This window comes from Hyperoodon ampullatus (assembly GCF_949752795.1).
Source record: "Hyperoodon ampullatus genome assembly, chromosome: 5".
In the NCBI taxonomy this organism is placed as follows: Eukaryota; Metazoa; Chordata; class Mammalia; order Artiodactyla; family Ziphiidae; genus Hyperoodon; species Hyperoodon ampullatus.
Window position 1 is genome coordinate 58,410,785 of NC_136918.1, and position 23,553 is coordinate 58,434,337.

Here is a 23,553-nt window from a genome sequence, read left to right on the forward strand (position 1 = left end):
CACTCAAATGAGCAACAGAGGACTCGTAGTTCTGCTGTTCTCAGTGTGGTACTAGGACTACAAGCCCCAGCATGCCCTGGTTTAGTCCATACAGGATGTGGTCAGCCACGAGAGCGCAAACTCCATTTTTCAATTCGGTTCCCCCCACCCTCCTTAGTAACAAAGGGTTCCAAGGATTCCTGTGTCACCAGTCAGCTTTGTAAGGGTTTTCATTGTTTCCAGGGCTGCCTTCAGATGTTTCAGGTTGGAGACAGTGGGGAGAATGTGCGTTTTGGCATTGGACATTGATCTTATGTAGGTTACTCTCTTAACCTCAGTTTTCTCTCTTGTGAACAATCTACCTTACAGGATCAATGCAGAGATCAAATAAAATAATTTTTGCAAAATGCTCTGTACAATGTCTGTGGTATAGGAGATACCTAGTAAAAAGTGATTCTTCTGAAATATTGTTTCAGAAATCGTAAAACATTATACAGTGAGATTATTATCACCATCTTTGGGTCATTTCTGTCAGCCAGAACAGGCTAAGACGTGCTGTGATAACAAATAATCTTAGAGACTTAATACAACTAAAGTTTATTTCTTGACCATGCCACATGTCCAGAGCCCGTCAGGAGAGACTCTGTTCATCAGCTACCCAAGGATACAGACTAGAGGAGGCTTCATGTCCACACATGCTTCCATAGTTATCAAAATATCTCACACTAACAATCAAATATTCCCTCTGAAAGTGGCACATCACTTACACTCACATTGCATTGGCCAAAGCAAATCATGTGGCCACACCCAACTTAAAGAGGGGTGAGGAAGTGCCATCCTGTAATGTGCCAGTGGAAGGAGAACAGGAATATCTGTTGAACAACTATAATATCTGCAACCTCTACCAAAACAAAGGCTGATGAAGAAGAGTACTTTAAAGAAGGACTGTTAGTTTAACATAAATAAATAAAAATATCTGAACAGTAAACTTCAAAGTAAATGAATAAGAATTCAGCTGTATTGGACAGAAAACCCTAAATATTAGAGAGTTTAGGAAGGTATAAGTTTATTTCTCTCTCAATTTAAAGAAGTCCAGATATAGGCAGTCCAGTGGTGGTACGGTAGTTCCATGGCCATCAGAGACTTAGAATCATTTTATTGTTCTGCCATAACAACCTAGCGTGAGGCTTCCATTTGTAAATTCACCTCAGGGTCAGAAATGGCTACAGGGCTCCAGCCATCGCATCTACATTCCAGGGAGCTGGAAGGAGGAGGTTGGAGGACAAAAGAGTGCTTCTCTCAGCTAAGTCAGCTCCATTTGAGCAACCCTTCTGAAAGTCCCACACAATAATTCTGCTTACTCATCACTGACCAGAACTTAGTCACATATTCACCCCTAGGTTCAAGGAAGCTAGGGCATGTAGTTTTTGATCTGGGTGCTTTGTCTCCCAAATAAAATTGGGAGTTTTTGTTACTAAGGACCAAAGGGAGAATGGACATTGGATGGCACTGGGCAGTTCCTGCTCTAGTAACTTAAGATGGAAGCTTTGCTTAAGCATGAATGAGAAGGGAAAGATTGCTGTGTACCCTATCATTTTCTAACCTGTGATCCACAGAACACCAGTGCTTAGAGAGACACAAGGGTCCCTTAAAAAGTGTTCTACAGCCAGACAGGTTTGGGAATGTGGAAAGCTTGGCCCTCTCTTGGAGATTTCCAGGGCATATTAATACATTAAAGGCTCTGAGAGGCCCTGCAATAAAGAAAGAGCTAAATTGCTAACCTTTTAAACTCAGTGTTCCCAAACCTCTTTGACAATGGAAATTCATCGCCTTTGGAAGTCTGGAGGGACACAGAGAAGTTTAGTTTGAGCTTCTTGGATTTGCAAAACTATTTAGACCCTTGAAAAGATGGTCTAAAGCCCCCATTCAAAAAAGTATCCACCCTGTAAAACAAACAAACTTGTATATCCTTAGTGCTAGCCTAGTCATAGGGACAAAAGCCTTGAAGAAAAAAAATAGACCAGATGCCAGTGAAGCCTTGTCAAAAACAATCTGTTTAAGGGTTGTTGTTAACCAGCCATCTGTGCCATTAGTGGCGACACCAAATGATGCACTGGGATGGGCTCACACTGCCGTCTTCCAGATGACAGACCCCTGCCCCAGGCTGATGTTGATGGGCTCCTGGCTGTTTCTCCATGGCTCTTAGCTGTGCTGCCGCTCTCTGGAAGTGAGAGTCATAGGGGATCCAGCCAGCCAATACTAACCTCCTCATCCCACAGAGAGGGCCTGTTGTCCACTGCATGGGTGCTTATAAGTGTGAGGAGAAAGGCTCAAAATGCTTTCAAGCAAATGTGTGCCATTGGTCTGTTGGAAGCAGGCGGTAAATGAGTACCTTTGGGGGAAGGGTTAAGGCTCCTTTTTCCAAAATGGAACCTTGGATGCTTTCCTAATCTTTCTTACTTAATTATTTAGGTAATCAGTTCTTGTCTTTAAAGTCCATCTGCTGCAGTTGCTCTCTTTTTTCTTCATCTAAGCATCTTTGAAAAGGCAAAATGCCAAAATCTTTGCTAGTCTGGTTCCCATCATTTCGACCTCGTGTTGCTGGAAATGCTGGAAAGTTACCTTGTCCTGACAGGCCTAGAGAGATCCCATCTTTGCATATCTGTAAACTGTATGATACCTTTCCCCAAACAGCTGTATAATCTCTGAGACAACCTGATGGTGGGAGGGAAGGGGCCGGGGTGGGAGGCCTTTATGTACATATTGACCTTTAGAGCAACTTAAATGTTCGAGCTGGAACAGACTGTGGGAGAGTTGAGGCAAGTCCTGGATGGTGGAGATCCCTTCCTTGTCCAAAATCTGCCATGTGACCTAGTATCCTGGAGAATTCTCTCCGGTTGCTTCATGGAGTTATGTGCCTTTCCCTAACTGCAGTTGTGTTGGAAATTGTCCCTGAAGAGAGTGGTGGGTTCTGTTTATTCCACATGTGCACAGGCAGGTTTGTGGCCACAGCTCAGGGACTCCAGGTCAGGAAGGGTGAGACGGGCTGTCTGGGAATCCCAAGAGTTGACAAAGGATTACAGTACCCAAGTCAGAATAAATTTCCAAGTTACATTATAAGCCTTTCTCAGCTCTCTTTTTAATTTTTTGTTCCTAATTATGCATGCCCATTTTCCCGATATAAGCCAGCAAACAACCATCAACAATTATGTAGAATTCTTTGTTTTCTCTTCTCTTGTAAGGAAATACAGTTGATCCTTGAACATCCTGGGTTTTAACTGTACAGGTCGACTTCTAAGCAGATTCTTTTCAATAAATACCTACTGTAGTACTACACCATCCATGGCTGGTTGAATCCATGGATGCAGAACTGTGGCTACACAGGGCCAACTGTAAAGTCATATGAAGATTTTCAGCACCCCTAACCCCTGCATCGTTCAAGGGTCAACTGTAATTTGGAGCTAAGCTAAATATGAGTGTGAATATACAAGGTCTGTAAACTGAGAAAAGTATATTTTGAAAAATCCCATTCATCTATGCTGATATGTACTTGTGAACAAGTAAATTCATTGTTTCAATGATATCAACTTGGCGATGTGTGATAAATCTTGTTACATCGTTTCTGGGTGTGAAATAAATTCACTTTTCAACACAAGTACCTGGAATTTACACCTGAATACTGGTGCCTACATTCTCCCTCCCCCCAGCGCCAGTTCCTGCTCTCTTCCCTTCTAGGTCCACTGTTTGAAAGACAGTGAGGGATTACTTTGGTTTCTCAAAGGATTTTATTGAACACAGAGAAAGACTAAAAGTCAAAGGACTTGGGGTCTTGACCTTAATCTGCTACTAACTAGTTGAGACCTTGGACACACCACCTAGACTCTTGTTGGAAAAACCTATGATTTTATGAGTATATAGGACTTGCCTGCGCCTCACTTTGTTCTTCTGTAAAAAAAATGAGGAGAGGGATTTTACTGATACAATCTCAGAAGTCCCTGCTCCAGATGTCAGAGATCTTATCGTAAGGTGGCTTTTGGTGGTGGAACTGGTGACACCAGTGGGGACATGATTCATCCAGCAGCTATTTATTAAGTCTATAATTTATTAGGTCTATATTATATATTTATATTAAATCTATATTTATGAGGTCTGTAATGTCCCAGTCACTGATCTAAGTAGTGGGGGCACTGCAGTGAACCAAACCAGTATAAGTCTTTCCTTCTTAGAATTTGCATTCTACGATAAGGAATTATTAACAAACACTTTTGAGTACTTACATTATGCCAGACATTGCTTTAAATGTTTTCTATATATTAATTATTTTGTAGTAATCCTTGGAAGTAAGTACTACTATTATCACTCTTTTACAGTTGAATGATACAGATACAGTTGAGGCACAGAGAGATTAAATAATCTGTTCAAGGTCACAGCTAGTAAAGGGGAAAGCTGGGATCAGAGTCAGGCTTTCTGGCTGTAGTCTATGGTCGTAACTACTATAGTTTACTGCTTCTCACTGGCAATTGATTGGTTAACTTAAAGTAGTCAGTATTCATCCTAGCTGATGGCAAAGTAAGAAAAAAAGAAACGGAAGCTTTGGATGGAAATCTCAGCGCCCACTTGGTCTCCGTGTCTGGGACTCCAGGCTCTGATGGGAAGGAGGGGCGTCGAGCAGCTGTGGTACATTTTACTTCCGGGTTCCCAGCCACTTGCCTGGTTGCCTCTGCCTGGTTTGAGGTTGTTGGCGCTTCTCCGGCTCCATGGTTAAACTGCAAGGCCTTCATCAACCCCACAGCCTCAAGGTAATTTCAGCATTGGCCATTTGTAGAGAAGTGAGAAATAGTGATGGGCTTGGATTAAAAATATCTGGATTTGGGCTTCCCTGGTGGTGCAGTGGTTGAGTCCGCCTGCCGATGCAGGGGACACGGGTTCGTGCCCCGGTCCGGGAAGATCCCAGATGCCGTGGAGCGGCTGGGCCCGTGAGCCATGGCCGCTGAGCCTGCGCGTCCGGAGCCTGTGCTCCGCAACGGGAGAGGCCGCAGCAGTGAGAGGCCCGCGTACCGAAAAAAAAAAAAAAAAATCTGGATTTGAATTCTGCCTCTACTACTGACAATACTGTCATCGTGGGCAACTTTTTTTTTTTTTTTTTGCGGTACGCGAGCCTCTCACTGCTGCGGCCTCTCCCGTTGCGGAGCACAGGCTCCGGACGCGCAGGCTCAGCGGCCATGGCTCACGGGCCCAGCCGCTCCGCGGCATGTGGGATCTTCCCGCACCGGGGCACGAACCCGTGTGCCCTGCATCGGCAGGCGGACTCTCAACCACTGCGCCACCAGGGAAGCCCCGTGGGCAACTTTTAATGATACCAGCAGCAAGGGCAATAATAGCAGTAGCTTTTTTGTTAAGCACTACTGTGCATCGTGCTAAATGCTTTATATATGTTGTTTCTGATCCTCCGAACAATCCTCATGGGATGTATGTTTTTCCTCACTTTGCAGTCTGGCCTTGGCTGCTGTTTCTACCACATACTATTTAACCTTGAGCAAGTTAATTCCTTGAAGCTTTTGTTTCATCATCTGGAAATTGGGGTTAGTAATATCTACTTCCCACAGTCGCTATGAAAATTAAATATGAAAATGTATATGAAGCATTTAGGCCATTGTCTATCCCAGAGACGGTGATAATGACCATTATAGCTTAAGGTCTCACCCCTATTAATCTGAAGAGCCAGGTTTCAGATCTCATTCTAGAGGCTGCTTCTTGAGGACAGGCGGGAGATGCAGCATCCCGAGTGGAGCAGGTAAGCCGTGGCAGGCGTGGGGAAGCTGGTCCACTGCCGCTGGCTGCTGAGTATGAGTAGCCGGTGGAACTGGGACCCAAACAGGAAGTGGGGAGGCTCCGGTCCCCCTGACCCGAGGGCTAGCAGCTACCAGCATTGAGGGCCGTGTCCCTTGAGGTTTGGCCGGGACCATGTCCAGAACCTGTCAGAGTTAGTATTGGTAAAATGACGCCAATACTTTCTAGCCAAGCACAGCCGTAAGGGGCAGTGGGCATCCTGGAGTCAGCCTGCACTTAGCACCGCCCTTCCCAGAGGACAGCCAAGGACCTGTGGCATTGGGGAGGTGCCCAGCTTGTGTGGGATACAGCCTTGCAAAGACCGCAGGCCAAGCGGGACTCTCCCATTTTACAGATGGGGAAATCAGAATATGAGAGGTCAGATAACACTAGCAAGGAGCAGAATCCCGACGTGAAACCTGACATTTTTGCACCAATCCTCTGATAGCTCTGCAGAGCTTAATTTATATAGATGATCAAGTGAGAAAATTCAGCAACCAGTGTTTTAGCTTTATGTTATTTTTGTATGTATTTTTTACTTGAATTATCTGTCCCATTTGAGAGGCATGGCTTGGGCAGTATGTTTATGAAGAGAAATCTGGGCTGTTTTCTAGATCCCCCAGGAATATGCTCTCAGAGCACCTTTAATTTTTCCTGCATGTCGCTTGTCATTGTAATTTAATGACTGTGTACGTGTAGTTATCTGCTCATGTCTATTCCTTCATCAGACTGGAAGCACCAGGAGACAGGGCCAGTGTACCGCCTGCTTCCACCCCAGACAGTAGGTGCGTGGGAGGGTGCCGGTAGTGCCCAGGGACTGAATAAACCCCATTGTTCAAGACCGTTCGCTCCTCAGACCCTCACGTTAGTAGGGAAGGTCAGTGAAAAATGATTCGAGGGACCTGGCCTGGCTGTGAGTGCAGCACGGACTAGAACTGGGGGTGCTGTGTCGAGTCAGCACAATGGTTCCCAGTGCTGTACTTGCTTTGGAATAACGATGGTGTTGAAAAGCCTGAAGGCTCAAGATAAATATGGAGAGTTCTCCTACTGTTCCTGTTTTCTTTGTCCTGTTTTGCTTTTGTAAGCATATGCTTGTCAGTTAGGGCTGAAACCGAACAAATCAGCTGCTAAATATGGTTCTAAGAGAAATAACATTTTGGTCTTTTTAAGGCCCATGCATTTGGAGTAAGCACAGGCTTTTAGCAGATGTCAGTAGGGAATCTGCGGGTAGGCAGTCATTCTGGGAGCCGTATCAGCCGTCCATATTCTGCGAGGGTTTATTTCACCCTGACACAGAACTGGTGACCTCAAGTGAAAGATCTGTCACAGAATGGCCATGTCTTGAAGAAGAGGAGTTTGGGAGAAGGGTTGTCTAGAGTCTGTACAAGCTCCCAATTTCTCTCTTGATTTCATTTTCAGAGAAGGGGGAAAGGGCTGGGAAGAATATGTATCATCTTTTATGATACTAAGGAAGTAGTCATCCTAGTTATATATTTAGGTTTGGCTTTTCCAATCTTTGGGATTTAGTCCAGAGATGTTATTTAGTATTCTGATAAATCCAGTGTCATTCAGGGGACCTGGAAGAATAAAAGTATAACTCAGTGACTGGGAATATTAACTCCTAGATCTTAAATCACTCCACCCTGCTGAGAAGTCAGATTTGAGCCTGCCAATGCCACCTGAATTTCATCAGCTGATAGACAAGAGAATTTATTCCAGCATCCCAGGAGCCCTGAAAAGTTAATGCGTCTTTCCAAATGTCTCACTGATTTCTAAAGAGACACTTGTTTGTCCATAAATATCTGGCTCTGTTTGTTAAGCATGTGGCGATCTTGGTTAATAAACAATCGGTGTTCTTTTACTGCCTTTATGAATTGAAAATATTTGAAACACACGCTGAATTTTTCTGCAGCATATTCCTTGTGTATTAAATGAATTCTTTTTTCAAAGGGAAAAAGAAAAGGAAGGAAAGAGGTTAATATTTATTGAAGTCCTATTAAGTATCAGGCCCTGAGCTAGTCTACACACTTTCACAGTCTTCACAGTAACCCTGCCTGGCACATACTATTGTTCCCTTTTTAGAGATGGAGAAACTGAGACTCAGGGCAGTTTTGAAACTTGCCCAGGGCTGGAGAGCTAGCAAGTGGAAAATCAAGGGCCGGGAATTCTGATTCTGTGAAGCTGATGGGGTGGTGAGTGGTTAAGGGCCTGGGGTTTGCAGTCTGACCCATCCTGGCTCAGCCACCCATTGTTGGTGTGACCTCGGCTTAGTGCTTACTTTCTCTGAACCTCCGTTTCCTCCTCTGTAAAACAAAGACAAGGACAGCAACCACTTGAAAGAGTTGTGATAATTAAATAATCTATCCATGGAAAGTGCTTAGAATAGTACCTAGCACATAAGTGCTCATGAAATGTTAGTGATTATTGTGATTTTTATTATTATGACTAATCAAATTTGCCTTCATAAGTAACTTGCTGAAAAGTTACATTTTCTTTCATGGAACAGCATGTCTTTTGATATGTCGTTATATTTCATTATGAAATAATGTAACCTGCTCTATCTTAGAATTAAATTTTCTTTTCAGCCTCCCAGCAAAGGTTAAGATCTGAATAAAGGCATGTGTAGCCAACAGGGATTCCTGACTTTGGTAAATGTCAATGATTTGCTCATTTCTCCTTGGTGTATGTAACCTTCTTCCATGCTGCCCATCCTGGCTTTACCAGCCTCTAAGCAAATATGAGAGGGAGGATTAAGCTGATTCTTTTCTCTTACCCTTCCTGTCTTTGTAACATGATCATTAGGCACAGCGTCTTCTCCTTGTTGCATTGCACGTGGCCGCATCCTGACAGCCTGTCTTCTCCACGTACCTGAGGCACAGCTTACAACAATGGCCCTTATGAATTTTCTTTAGAGCTGGAAAGACCATAGGAGCTTATGCATGTGACAGTTTTGTGCAGTTGGGAGCCGGGTCAGGGGTGTGTGGAAGGGGCAGTGGCTGGCACAGCTATGTCTAGATGGAAAAAGAAATGACGTAAGCTTGTTAGACCTTTGGCTCTACGTTCTGATCCCATTTTTTGTGACTTCCTCTACTTATATTGTGGAGCATTGTGGGACATCAACCTTAGTGAGTAAACAGTTATGTCTAGCAGTTGTGTGTTGGACACCATGCTAAGTGCTGGAAACACTAAGATAAATATGCTCTGTGCTTGCTCTCAGGCCATTTGTAATTCATCAAGAGAGAGAAATGGAAGAGGGGACCTCACTGTGTGAGAGTGGTTATAATGGAGCCATGCACAACGTGCTATGGGGGCAGAGAGGCGGGGGCACTCATTTGAGACAGGCTTCACAGAGGAGGTGTCACACTGGACCTTCAAGGATGGGCTTTGCCTCATAGAGAATAGTAGAAGGAATAATCGTGGCAGGCAGACAGTATGAACCGAGGCAGAGAGACATGGCTAAGTGTGATGTGTCAGGGAAGTGAGGTTTGAAGTGGTTGGCTGTACCACAAAATGATGGAACATGAAGCTGGGAATGAAAGCTGGGCCTAAGAATGACAGGACCTTGACTTTCAATTTGAACCACCTTGTGTAGGATTTTAAAGCGTGGTGTGTTGTGTTTAGGAATGTCTATTTTAGAAAGATTGGTGTGAAGGATAGGTTGAAAGGAGGAGAGAATTGATTGAAATAAACAGTCCCAGCAAGAGATGGTGAGGGCTGTTGTATGAAGAGGGTGGAGTAGACGGATATGGTGGACTTCTGGAGATAAAATCCTTAGCACTTAGTGAACAACAGGAGCATGGAACCTTGGGGTCAGCCAACCTTTAAGGTATGGGCAGGAGAAAAAAAATCTCTCTGAGAGACTGAATGACGGACTAGAAAGGAGGGGGTGGATTTCACCAAGAGTGGCAATGCTCAGCAGTGGCAGTGCCTCAGAGGGAACAACCAGGACAGACTGAGAAGAGACCATGACAAACGAGAGATCGAGGTCACTGGTGAGCCAGGAGAAATTACTTTAGAGTCCTGCAAGAATGGAGCACACAGCTGAATGCTTACAACATTCAAGCTGTATCAGTATTCCCCAAGAAAGTCTCTGACAGTTATATGCATTTGTGTAAGGGAATATTCACAAACATCCAGCTGTCCAGGTACTTGGATTGGGGGAGAGGGAATAGGCAAGCTTAGAGTCAGTGCTAAGTTCAAGTGTCCCTGAACAATAGCTCTGCCTTGTGCTTTCTAGGGTCTCAGAGAGCCCCCTCCTTGCAAACACCATGACTCTAATTGTGTCGTTCTGTCTTATTACTATCTGCATACTGTAGAAGGTAGATGCTTGGAGACTTCTCTTCCAGTTCCAAGTGGGTCCTCATTTCTAGCCAGGATGCTTGTAGTGGATGCCATGGTGTGTCACCCCGATTCCCTGTCCACTGTTGAAGTGCTCATTATCCACCTGCTGGGAGTGTAGGCGGCTAGCGATGGTTCTCACCTGGGAATTGTCCTCGGCTGAAGAGTGTTCCTTCACCCAAGATCATAACCTCTGGGACGGGGATGGGGGACAGCCTGCACGCAATGACTAGTCAATGGAGGTGGGGTACAGAGGCCCCCATGCCTCAAGGTAGGGTAATTCTGAAGAGTCATCCCAACTCCAGAGCTCCTGTGGGAGCAGATGAAGTCTTTGTTCCACTGCATTGCATTGAGTTCCTTCATCTGCTCAGTCCAGGCCTTCTTCAGTCACTCCCCACTGGCGTTGATTATGAGGCACATCCCAGTTAACCCTCTGTGTAAATCTCGGTGGTTCTCAGAGTCTGTTACCTGGGGAACCACCCTAATTTGACGACTGTTTCCGGTTTGGTTGCTTACCCAAGGCAGGATGCCAATCAAACTCTGTAGTCCCTCTGACTTTTGCTTCTGAGCCCGTTGATGTGTCCAGTGGGAAGAGCCTCTCTCCCAGCACCTGGAATGAAAGTCTTGGCATTGAACCTTCTTGGCTCCGACTAGCTGGACCAATATGCCTATGAATGGACTATTTGAGGAGAGGAAGGAACCTAGGAGTCAGCTGCCTGGCTCATATTGAGACCTGCCCATTACACCCCAGCCCTGAGGAGAGGTCTGTGAGGTGGGACAACCCCTGGGTGTAGAAGTGGGTCCCGCTCTGCACCTCCCTCTCCTGCCACCCTCCTTACACTTCCCGGGCTCCTTACGGCAGCTGGTACTCACCATCCTACGTCTCCTTTCTTTTGTTCATGTTTTTTTTTAAGTCAAGAAAAATGAATATTGAAAACACAATTGAGGGGCTTCCCTGGTGGTACAGTGGTTAAGAATCTGCCTGCCGATGCAGGGGACATGGGTTTGAGCCCTGGTCCGGGAAGATCCCACATGCCGCGGAGCAACTAAGCCCGTGCACCACAACTGCCGAGCCCGCGCTCTAGAGCCCGCGAGCCACAACTGCTGAGCCCTGTGTCACAACTACTGAAGCCCGCGTGCCTAGAGCCCGTGCTCCTCAACAAGAGAAGCCACCGCAATGAGAAGCCCGCGCACCGCAAGGAAGAGTAGCCCCTGCTCACCGCAACTAGAGAAAGCCCGTGTGCAACAACGAAACCCAATGCAGCCAAAGATAAATAAATAAATAAATATTAAAAAAAAGAAAACAACACACAATTGAGATATTTCAAGCAAATGTAGGACCTCTCTTGAAATTTGTTGCAGAAACACCACTGCGCAAACTACTGGGAAGCACAGCTTAGAAACAAACAGCAGCTTCCACCATTTGTGGGCTACTTCTCCCCCTTTTCCTCATTTCTTTCTAATTCCATTCATAATAAAACCTGCTGCTCTAATGGCCTAGTAGTTTAACAAACACGATTTTTCTTTCCCATCTTGAGGCACCTCCCAGGTGGCCTTGACAGTGACTTTTAGCTCTGGGATCTCCGTCTGCAGAGCTCTAGGTCCTTTTCCCATGTTCTCCTGTCTCATGGTTCCATCTGGGATGATGTCCACACCTCCCTGACCAGGTGGGGCATAGCTGGAACTTCTGGACTTCTCCATCTGTCGAGACATGAGTCTGGAGTGGGGTTTCTTGCCTTCCTGGCTTTATAACAATGGATAATGCTAATTGCAGTCTTTGTGAGTGACTAAGTGCTTCAGCTGTTGCTGTTTTGTCTTATTTTTTTCTTTTTAAATTTGTTTTCTATGTGAGATCTTTGAAGACACATCACAAAGGGCTCTTCTTGGGCCTGATTTGCTGAAGACTGTCACTTTAAAGAGCTCTAACTTGTCACCTCCAACTCATTTGTCCCCTTCCCTGTGAATAGCAGCCCCTCTCCTTTAAATGCTACTAGAGGTGTGGGATTCCTCAGCTTAAAAATGATTCCTGTCAGATATTAGGTTTGCCGACTACGTGCAGGTGTGGTGCTAGGCCCTCACTTACTCTTCCCCAGAGCTCTGCTGGGTAGATGTCCTCCCCGTTTTATCTGCGTGGAGACTGAGTTGCTCTCCCAGGGGAGAGATCTGGGATCACGCCGCCAGACAAGGCAGAGCTGGGGCTCAGCCCAGGCCTGTCTGAAGCTAAAATCCAGGCTTTCCCCGCCTGCTTCTCAGTCACTGTCACACCATATGGCAGTGCTCGTAAACCTGTTGACTGGAGAGGGGAAATGCTTTTTAGGCCAGAGGCTGACGTTTTTTTCATTTGTCCCCCAGAGTTCTTTTCAAAGTGAGTCCGTGCCTAACATTTAAAAATGAGATCTCACATGAAACAAAATGTTCAGTTTTTCTTCAAAAAAATCTTCAGACCTGGCAAGACTGTGCTCATAGGTTGACATGACAACGATTGGTTCCAGCTGGCCCCCCTGCCCCCCAAAGGGGACGTGACTTCCTCAGTTTGTCCCAGGCCCCTGCGGCCCCCTCACTCTTTTCCGTTACTTGCCTGGCCTCTGTGGACATGTATGTTTGGGATTCGTGAGCTAGGCCTTTCAAGAAATCATTTCTGTCCAGTTAGGAATCAGAGGAGGCCAAAGGCACTTTCTGTCTCTGAGTTGAATCTTATAGGCTTTGATTTTTCTTTTCGACTTTTGGGGATGGTAATTCGGTAATAATATCCACGATTATTGGATATTTATTGAGCGCTCTAACACAGCTGACTCTGAGGGTTAGCAGACACCTGTTCGGTGCTAAGAACTTGCATAGTTCTCCAGTTTCGTTTGCATTCTAGATCCTGCCCGGGACTCTCCAGGTCCTGCAGGAACTGGAGGCCAGCCGCAAAAGCGTATTTTGCAGAGGCAGCATTGTCGAGAGGGGAGATGAATCCAGAGAAATACTTTCTGAGAGAGGAAGTTAGGTTGATTCCATTTTCTCTTGGAAACTGTTGACTTCTGCAGGGAAGATTGCCCCACAACACAGGAGCACTCCTTTCTGAACTGCCAGTGTTCCAACACAATGAGCAGCTCAGAAATGTCAAACAGAAGGATCTTCAAAATTAGAACCCCTTCAGGATGGTGAGCCTTTCAGTTTAGCCCAATGTACCTACAAGTGTATTTCCATTTGACAGTGAAAAATGAATTAATTCTTTTTTTTTATTGTTTCAACGAAGTCTTGTTTCCTTCTGTCTGATTTAAACACATCTCATAGAAATGTAAAATAGAAACAAATAGATTTTGACTCATTTCATAGCTGCAGCTGAATTAAATTTTAATGCTCTTTCATATTAACATATGAGAGCCCCCCCAAAGCTTAAGTTGTTATTTATTTGCTTATTTTAAATGCGTATTTGCTTTTGATTAAGACAATGGCTAGAATATCGTTTTGACTTTTTATTGTTTATTTTCTTTCAGGACCCTGCAGGGATCTTTGAATTGGTGGAACTTGTTGGCAATGGAACATACGGACAAGTGTATAAGGTAAGTTCCTTGAGCTTGAACATGGCTTATGTGTGGTTTTGGTTCATGAATGCTGAATAGTAGTGCTGTCTGTTCTCACTCATACATGTCTCATAACAGATTTAAAATGAAATAATATACTTGTTAATTGACTCTCCATCTTTTTAAATGTATCTGTAGTCCCACTGCCTAAACCGGATTCTGGGATTTGGGCATTTCCCTTCATTATATATTATAGAGCTTATTGCTGACACATGCATTCTGATGGTGCATATCTGAAGCTCTTTAAATGTTTTGTTTCTTTACTTTAATCACTGCCAGAACTGGTTTTCAAAGGCGCGAAGGATGCTATTTACTTTAGAAATTTAAGCTATTAAAGTATCACAGCTGGAAAAGTAGATTTGTTACTGGCCTAGGGCATGAGTTAAATGAATTTAGTGAACAGTGTTAGGAGAAAACTGGCCACCTCATAAAGAAAGGCCTAATGGCAGCAATGACTCTTACAAGATAGGAAATACTTAAAAGTTAAACTTGAGCTGAGATTGAGCTGAGGAATGAAAAGTTCTTCTTTCCCTTTTACTAAATTTTTGCTTACAAATTCACTCCAAACATGCTTTTCAGAAAATGATCTGAAAAAGTGATTGTTTAGAAAAGTGGGTTGATTCTCCTGATTATCAAAATAAAATGGAAATTAACTTTTTGGACTAAAGGTCAGGGGGTTTTAGTGAATGAGCTATTGAAATAAATGCCTTCAAAACAAACCAATTGTTTCCGCATGATTATTTCAAGGGAAATATCAGTCAATTCCTGAGTGGTAGTGATATGGGATGGTGTTTCACTACAAATTCTCTCTTGTTGTTCTGTTTAAAAAAAATTACTTCTTTGAGTCCTAAACTTCTCTTAGTTGATTAAAATTATTGTAGAAGTCATCCAGATTGTAATATTTCCTATTCTACAGAATGTCAAAAGTATATGTGTGTGTATATATATACTTATATACTTTTATATATATATATATATATATATATATATATATATATATATTTTTAAGCCTTTATTTACCAGGAGGTACCCATTGGTGTCCACTCCAGGGGAAAATTTCTGTCTGGCAAGAAATGATTATTTCCTAAAATGTCAACCCCCTTCAATTAGACAGAATGTAGTCTCCTCCAGCTGTTCACTTGACACTGATCCTGTCTGACATAAGAAAGAAAGGTGTCTCAGCAAATGCTTTTAAATACTTTCAGTGAAGATAATCAGGTTGGAAGATTGTGCTATTGCATTTTGAGAAGTTGGATCGAACTTGTGAATTAATGTGAGCTTATGAATTAAGCCCTGGTTTAGGTAGAGAATTACTTCTGATTTGCTGTCAATTTGGAGAAGCAACTCTGTGTAATGCTATTGGTTTTATAGTGCCATTCCATTGTCCTGTGCTTCCCACCTGTAGAATACACATCTGGGAGATGATTCACAGCTTTGTCCACTAATCTAAGAGGTGGACTGTACCCTCTTGCAAGGGAGGATAACAAAGAGATAGGATTCTCAATTAAGGATGAGAATGTTTGGAAAATCTAAAATTAGCCCTAATTTCTTGTTACTTGAAAAAAAAAAGAAAAGGAAACAAGTCCCAAGAGGTCTCAGATCTTCAGAGAGGAAAGAAATTCACCAACTAAGTTGTTAACACTATTGTTCTAAAGGGTGCCCTTCTCATAGAGGTTGATACAGAAATTTGGCCTCTCTCAAGCTGAGGGGAGACTGCAAAGATGGCCATGGTGATCACACTGGACTTTGAGACGGGAGGCTTGGTTTCTTTTACCAGCCCTATGTATTGTTTTGTGGCACAGCAGCTTTTCTGTGCATTAGTCAAGTGAGGGTGTTTGCTATAAATGTTTTGGGGACTTGGAATGATTTACCTGAAGGATTAATCCTCCATGCCCAGTTAAGGGTTTTGTTTCTAGACAACCCAGATGATATTAGGTGGCACCCCCTCAAGAACAGAGACACCTGGGTTTTCTGGGTCACTAATCCAGTCCTGCTGTTACTCTGAGCCCTGAAGGATTAAAGCTTAATAAACTGCAAAACCTGAACTCAAATACACGTGAACCCAAAGAGAAATAATTTAGGAAGTGATTGTCCACATTATAGGTTATATTTAACTTTTATGGAATAGGTATATTTCTAAAATAGTGTAAACATAAATATAAATTTTAAAGCCCTAGGAACAGATTTCTATACCAAAAAAGTCTGTGATAAATACTTTCTTTACATTAAATATTAAACCTTTGATTTTAATTTTTTGTAACCCTGGCTTTTGTTGTTCCTGGATTTCATAAAATGAGGTATAATTTTATGAACAATTATACAGATGTAGCCTTTCTTTTCTGGAAAGATTCTTATAAGTTTCTTTTAATAAGCTGTCCTAAGAGAGTCATAATATAATTTTATTTACAAGTAGTTTTTAAGAAGTAGACTTAATTCAATAAACAAAAGTATACATAGATATTAAGAGAGTATTTCTTGAAGTGTATCTCATATAAGCCACTTAAATCTAGATGTGGAAACATATTTTATATAAAGGTCATTAATAACATTTAGCTTTTCAAAGTTGCTTCTAGCCTTACTCCCAAGTCTAGCTTGGTCTGTCTCTCCTTGGAAGGTTAGATTTGTTTATTATTTTGGTCCCAGGTGGTCAAGTGGTAGTTCAGTATCTGTTTTTTGCTTTATTTACTAGACAGATTGCATAAATAGTGAAGAGTAAAGAGGCTCTGTCAGGGTTTTTAATGAGGAAATCATCTTCTTGGGCCTATGGCTCCCATGAAAAAAATGAACCAACCAAAGGCCACATACCCATTTGCTAAAGGCTTTGGCTGTTTATTGGCATGCCACTTATTGGGACCTAATGGAATCCAGACACATTTTTGTTAAAATAGAGTAATTATTTTAATAGGTCCAAATAATTGTTTAATGTTTATTGCTAAAACACCATTAAATCTTAGCCACAGATTTCAAAAATGAATGTTAGTCTATCCTGTTTCTTAATTTGCCCTTTGGAACTGTATATTGGTTATTGCAGAGATGGAGATGTACTTTATTCTGGGGTGATAGTGTGAATTGGGAATATGGTGGATTCCTCTGTATCTCTCAGGTTTCTCTTAAAACCTCCTCTAGGTTGTAAAGTATGAAGTAAAGAGGCCATATTGATGTTTATAGTACTTGTTGAGAGAGAACACTGTGACTGAGTGTGTGTGTGTGTGTGTGTGTGTTTTCAAAGGGTTGCAAAGGTCCTTGTAGGTCATCTAGCCCAGTCATGCCTCTGCCAGCGTCTGTTCAGCCCATCCTTGATCACCTCCACTTGTGTGGAATCCACTACCTCCCAGTCATTCCATTTGCCTTCAGTTCCCTTTGAATGTTCATTATCATGTTGAGCCAAGATTCTCCCTTCCTAAAATGTTTAACCAGTTCAAGCTCCTTTCACTCCCTCGGAGCTATTTAAAAAAATAAATGTAATCTTCTGCCACAAGAACATAGTCCTTCAGATATTTGAAGAAGACTTCTCCCTTCTTCCCCCAAACACATACTTTTGTCTCCTCATCTCCAGGCAGTGTAGCCACAGTTGCTGAATTAATTCTTCGTATGACTTAGACTTGAGGTCCTTCATTATCCTGGCTTCTGCCCTGAAACGATTCTAACATATTAATAAAAATAATACTTCATACCTTAAAATAGTTTTCTATGTCATGAAATATTTTGTATGTATTATCTGATTTCTGATTTAATTTCAATAATAATTTCATGAGAACCTTTTTCTCACCTCAGGGTCTTTCTAGTAATAGTTTCTTCTGTCTAGAGCACTTGCCCCTCAACCCTCTCATGACTAGCTTTCTCTCCTTCAGGTCCCAGCTCAAATGTTACCTGCTCAAGGCAACCACTTTTCATCCTTGTATCTAATAGAGCCAGCCACTGCCACTGCCTCCCTCCTCCCAATGACTTTCTCTGTCAACTTGTTTTTTTGTCTTCATGGCATTGCCACTCTCTGAAATTATTATACTTCTTTGTTTATGTATATATTAAACAATTTAAATGCATAATAAGGAAAAAATAAGAGTAGGGACCTAGTCCGTCTAGCCATCACTGTATCCCCCATCTGGTACATAGTAGATGGTGACCTGTGTGTGGCCCAGAATTGAGCTCTGTTTTCCTTGATAATTCTATGTATATTCATTCCCAGTTTTTTCAGCATTTCCCATAAAATATCAGTCTGCTTACTTCAGATGTACACATTTGGACAAAAGTCATCAGCAGAATTCTCTCCCTGTTTTTTATGGTAAGGGTGTGGATTTTATGTTAAATTAATTATTGATAGTCTGTAGAAGCAAGACATATGCTGGAAATTTACAAATGAGGCAAATCAATTTTCTGGGGTTCACCCTCCTGGCAGAGGTTCCCAGAGTTTACTATGCAAAACAAATATTTGAGAAATGATTTAAAATGTAATTTTCCAGGCCTAACCTTTCAAATTTTGATTCAGTAGGTCTGTCTGGGGTCCAGGAATCTGTACTTCTGATAAGTGTATGGGTTCATTCTGACGTTCAGGGCCCTGGGGCCACACCTCCAGAAACTCTGCAAAAATGGTTATAGATTATCCTGTTGTAGGGCCACTTGAGTGAATGTTAATCCTAATGTTTTTTTGTTATCATTTACTTTAGGGTTTTTGTGCCGACTCTAACATGCATAAACTGAGAAAGGTAAAAAAAACGCAAAATCTGGACCTGAGATGTGATGCCAGCCAGTTCTGACATACTCATTCTGAGATTTGACTTTTGCTCTTTTTATTTGACATGTTTGTGATTACAGTTTAAGGTGGTTTCTGAGTAATTCAACTCAAGACCTGACAATTGATACGGTCAAAACTGAACTGGTATAGATAGAAGAATCTGAGCCTGTTGCATGAGATTTCCTTAAATCTATATATTGCGATCTCTTAATAAATTTTCTGTTGAAGTGAGACAAAACATTTTAATAGTAGGCTTATTAATAGTCTTGCTATGGAGGTGATTCTATGACATACTCAGGATGCAATGTAGCTTTTCATATTCTGTTCTAATGAATCATGAATTATACTATTCACTTCTTGTTTGGTAAGGAGTGAGTATGGGAGAATGTTGTGTTTCTTAAATAATAGTGGCATTTGTTTTTTAAACAAAAATTCAAATATAAAGAATATATTATTTCACATTTGTTGAGTGCCCGTGACAAAAGCCCTGTGCTTTGTGTGGGAAGAATGCAGAGTCCACCAAGGTGGTTCCTACTCTAAAAAGTGTGCAGTCAGATTAACTAATTAGGACTCTGAATGCTTACTGTGTGCTAAAGCTTTTCATATATGGTGTCTTAGTTACTCCTCATGATTTTATAGGGGAGGAAACTAAAGCACATTTATTAAACCACATTATCCCTTCAAGGCAGGGTTTCTCAGCCTTGGCACTGGGTTGAGAAACATTGGGGTCAGATAGCTGTTTGTTGTGGAGGAGCTGTCCTGTGCATTGTAGGATGTTTAGCAGCATCCTTGGCCTCCACCCATGAGATGCCAGTGCACCCCAAAGTCCTGACAATCAGAAATGTCTCCAGACATTGTCAGCTGTCTCCTGAGGGGCAAAGTTCTCCGCAGCTGAGGACCACTTCTCTAAGCGTAAGAGAAAATAGCAAAAACTCTTAAAATTGATGTGCGAACAGAGACAGTGAGAGTGTAGAATATAGAGCAATATGAGTCAGAGTGGGGACCTGAATGAATTGTGGGAAGGGGATTTGGAAAAAGCTTAGAGGCCTTGGCATGTGCATATGTTGGGGTATAATTTAACATTTTCGTAAGTGGAAAGGAGTGTAATGGAAAGGACTTAGGAGCAGGACTGAGCTGGCGTCCAGTCTGTTTCTGCCTCGTTCTAGTTTTGTGAAGATGGCCAACTTGCTCTCTGAGTAACTGTACTGTTAGTAATAGTACAGTGTAGGGTTGTTATGAAAACTAAAGCGTAATGTGTGTGGAATCCCTAGCCTAGTGCCTGACACATAGTAGGCACTCAGCAACCTTTTCTTCTTCCCAAACACATGCACCAGGGGGAGCCTAGCTTACCAGCTCTTTCCTTGGTCTTGGTTTTGCAGAAGAGTTTCTGATGTGCAAGAAGCATTCATAGAAGATGAGGTCAGAAACACACACATCTTTGTGCTTCACCTTCTACCTTTGAGTTCTTGGTTTTTTTTTTTTTTTTCAAATTTAAAAAAAAATTAATTTATTATTTATTTTGGCTGTGTTGGGTCTTCGTTTCTGCGCGAGGGCTTTCTCCAGTCGTGGCAAGCGGGGGCCACTCTTCATCGCGGTGCGCGGGCCTCTCACTATTGCGGCCTCTCCCGTCACGGAGCACAGGCTCTAGACGCGCAGGCTCAGTAGTTGTGGCTCACGGGCCCAGTCGCTCCGCGGCACATGGGATCCTCCCAGACCAGGGCTCGAACCCGTGTCCCCTGCATTAGCAGGCAGATTCTCAACCCCTGCGCCACCAGGGAAGCCCGAGCTCTTGGTTTTTTTATGTATGTTCAGAATTGCATTATTTACATTAAGTCCAATTCTTAATTCTTCTTTATGGCATTTGATGATATAATTGCCATTCAGATACTATCGTTGGTCTTTGTTTAAAGAATGCCAATTTCTCAATAATTTGTAAGAAGAAGTAGATTATAATTGGTCTTTGTTTAAAGAAAGCCAATTTCTTAATAATTTGTAAGAAGAAGTAGGTTATTAGAGGACGTAAGAAGAATTGGGTGTAGCTCTCTGGGATTTTAGTGAGGTGAGAGTGATTTTTAAATAATTATATATTTTACAAATTTGGGGGGAAGAATCAACAGTTTTTCCCCTTAAGATAGTACAAGATCTAAGTAGAGAGCCCTTTTTATGAGATTCGTAAGGAGAGTGGGGTGGTAAGGACCTCAGTTAGGAACTGAGGATCTCTCTTTATGGGTTTGGCTCTGCCTCTAACTTGCTGTAGCTTTGAGCTTGCCATATCACCACTTAGAGCTTCAGGTTTTCTCATCTGTAAAATGAGGATAAAAATGCCTTTCCTGGGCTTCCCTGGTGGCGCAGTGGTTGAGAATCTGCCTGCCGATTCAGGGGACACGGGTTCGTGCCCCGGTCCAGGAAGATCCCACATGCTGCGGAGCGGCTGGGCCCGTGAGCCATGGCCACTGAGCCTGTGCGTCCGGAGCCTGTGCTCCGCAATGGGAGAGGCCACAACAGTGAGAGGTCCATATACCGCCAAAAAAAAAAAAAAAAAAGCCTTTCCTGATATATCCCATCAGGTTACTGTGAGATTGAAATGAATTAGGGGCTATGAAAGTATTTTGTTAAATTTAAACTGCTGTGTACACTTAAGGTTTGATTCTTGCTATTGTCTTTTATTTTATTACAAGGTAGGGGGCAGAGTCCTGTATACAGGGACTAAGGAAGCTTAATCCTGAGTCAACCTTTCTCTTCTTCATCCTTATGCCCATTAAGCTGTGTGTTACCAAGTACATGAAAGTCCCCTCTGGGTGGCCTGACTCCAGCTACAGATTCATTCTTGCACCCCTTCTGTTTTGTGATCTTCAGGCAAACAGGGTCATTGGATTGAGTGGAGGTCTCTCTGGCTTTGCCTTTGCCTCACTGACATTTGTTAGCTAGACAGTCACATTTCTCAAAGTGTGTTCAGTAGAGCCCCAAGATCAGCTCTGTGAAAAAAGAATAGAGTGACTAAAGAGGTTTCATTGTGCTCCTAACCATCCCTTACTCTTGAATATTAGCATTTATAGTACTTGGTTCTACCCAATATTTCCCCAATTTATTTAACTGTGGAATCTCCCCTTTCCTCTCACTACCCAAGTAACTGCTTTTAATGCCTCTTGGAACTATTCCATAGAACACAGAAAATCAGGATGGCTTATGTCCGGGTACCGTAGCTGAGTGCCCATCTCCCCATTGCCGCAGCCTCCGTATCATCCTTTGCATCAGGGGCATTTTATATAAAACATGGCTGCAGGTCTATCTTTCCTGTTTCCCTATAAACCAGGCTCTTGGGCCAGGTCTAGTATGTCGATCACCTTTAAAAATAATTTTCATACTGTTTATAGTAACAGATTATCTATTAAAATTGATATAGCCCAAGGGTACTAGTTGGTTCCATTCAATTAAAAAAAGTTGTACCTGCCAAAAATACCCAAGCACTATTTTCCTAGGAGCGCAGAAATTGTGATTTTTGACATCAAATAGACATGTCTCTAAGATGCTGTAGCACATACAAAGCATTGTTCTTAGTCATAGGTTCATTTGACTATAGCTAAGACTTTAGGATTATTTAGTTATTATTATTTAGTCTCAGAAGGTACTTTCATTGCAGTTGGCCAGAATTATAGGTAACAATTTTACTCCTGCCCCATAAGTAGAACCATTTACCCTTGAAATGGGTTGGCTTGATGAGCTTTTCATAAATCCCCATGTTCTTTGCATCTAATTTGGCTCAAGATGATGTCACCTCATGCTGTGATCGTTGGGTGTAATGAATTAGATGGCTGCCATATAAGCACAGAGGGAAGACCTTTGTGAGCCTGTGTGCCATATACATAAGGAAGGTCACTTTCTCTGCTGGGTGGCCAGACCTCCGGAGTTGCCACTAAAACTTGCCACAGGGGACTTTGTAGGATTTCTTTTTGCTACTAGTGTTTCTCAGCCCTCACTGTTTATGGAAATCATCTGGATAGCTTTGAAAAACTAAACATATCTGGGCCCTTCTCTAGAGATTTGGTTCTAGTAGGTCTGGTGTAGGACTGTGTAAAGCTGGTTTCCAGCACTTCCCAGATGCTTCTAATGCAAAGCCAGAATTGAGATACACTGGGCTAAGGTCTTGCCTCTCAGGTAGCTTACAGGATCTTTTTGGTGTCTTTGCCTTTGGGGAGGAGTCTCTTCCACTCTTTTTTTTTTTTTTTTGTGGTACGCGGGCCTCTCACTGCTGTGGCCTCTCCCGTTGCGGGGCACAGGCTCTGGACGCACAGGCTCAGCAGCCATGGCTCACAGGCCCAGCCGTTCTGCGGCATGTGGGATCCTCCCGGAGCAGGGCACGAACCCGTGTCCCTTGCGTTGGCAGGCGGACTCTCAACCACTGAGCCACCAGGGAAGCCCTCTTCCACTCTTATCTCTATCCTGGGGTTTTGTTTACCTTGTTTGTTCATTTATTCAACATCAGCCTTTAGAATAAGCATCTATTATTGGCTTGGCACATGTGTGCCACCTTTCCTTAGAAGTGTTTAGATTATGTTAGTTCAAAATTCTTCCCTTCCATCTCATATCAGTGAATTACCAAATAACTTGGTGCACAGCACCCTGGTGACTTGTAGTTTTTAGATCTCATAACACCCTTAATGATTTGGTGATTATAAGGCAGTCTCAAGTAATTAAACAATCAATAGTAACTATGTAATTATTATTTGGGGTTTTTTTGTAACCTGTGAAATGAAACTCCATCAGGATTACAGGCACAGAATTTAGGGCCATGCACAGTTTTAACTCTTTAGACATGGGAAACATTTGAGACTCTCTTAAAAAGAATAATTAATTGGGGCCCTGGATTAAATTTCTTATCTTTGTGGTTTAACCTCAAATATAATTTTATTAAGTCCACTTGGATATTTTGCATGTGCAAAAATAAGTATGTACTGTTTGGCAAGCAAGTATGTGTTCTCTATTAAGTAGGAGCCCTGCTCGGTGGTGAGGATCTGGAATGGGGGAGTGAAGCCTTGCCCGGGCCTCCAAATTGGGCAGAGTACAGCCTCTTCTGTCGAGTGCTGTGGCCTTGGGCATTGCTTCTGA

At 42.7% G+C, this 23,553-nt stretch overlaps 1 protein-coding gene across 8 annotated transcripts in view; it reads left to right on the plus strand.

Annotated features, from left to right (window-relative positions):
* TNIK (TRAF2 and NCK interacting kinase) overlaps positions 1 to 23,553 on the plus strand; it is a gene marked incomplete at both ends in the record, with an annotated part of 410,421 nt that overhangs the window by 80,470 nt on the left and 306,398 nt on the right. For all 8 annotated transcript variants that reach the window (XM_079704808.1, XM_079704809.1, XM_079704812.1 and 5 more), the window contains one exon: positions 13,629 to 13,694. In XM_079704808.1, the coding sequence (XP_079560934.1) occupies positions 13,629 to 13,694 (66 nt within the window). The remainder of the gene's footprint in view (positions 1 to 13,628; positions 13,695 to 23,553) is intronic.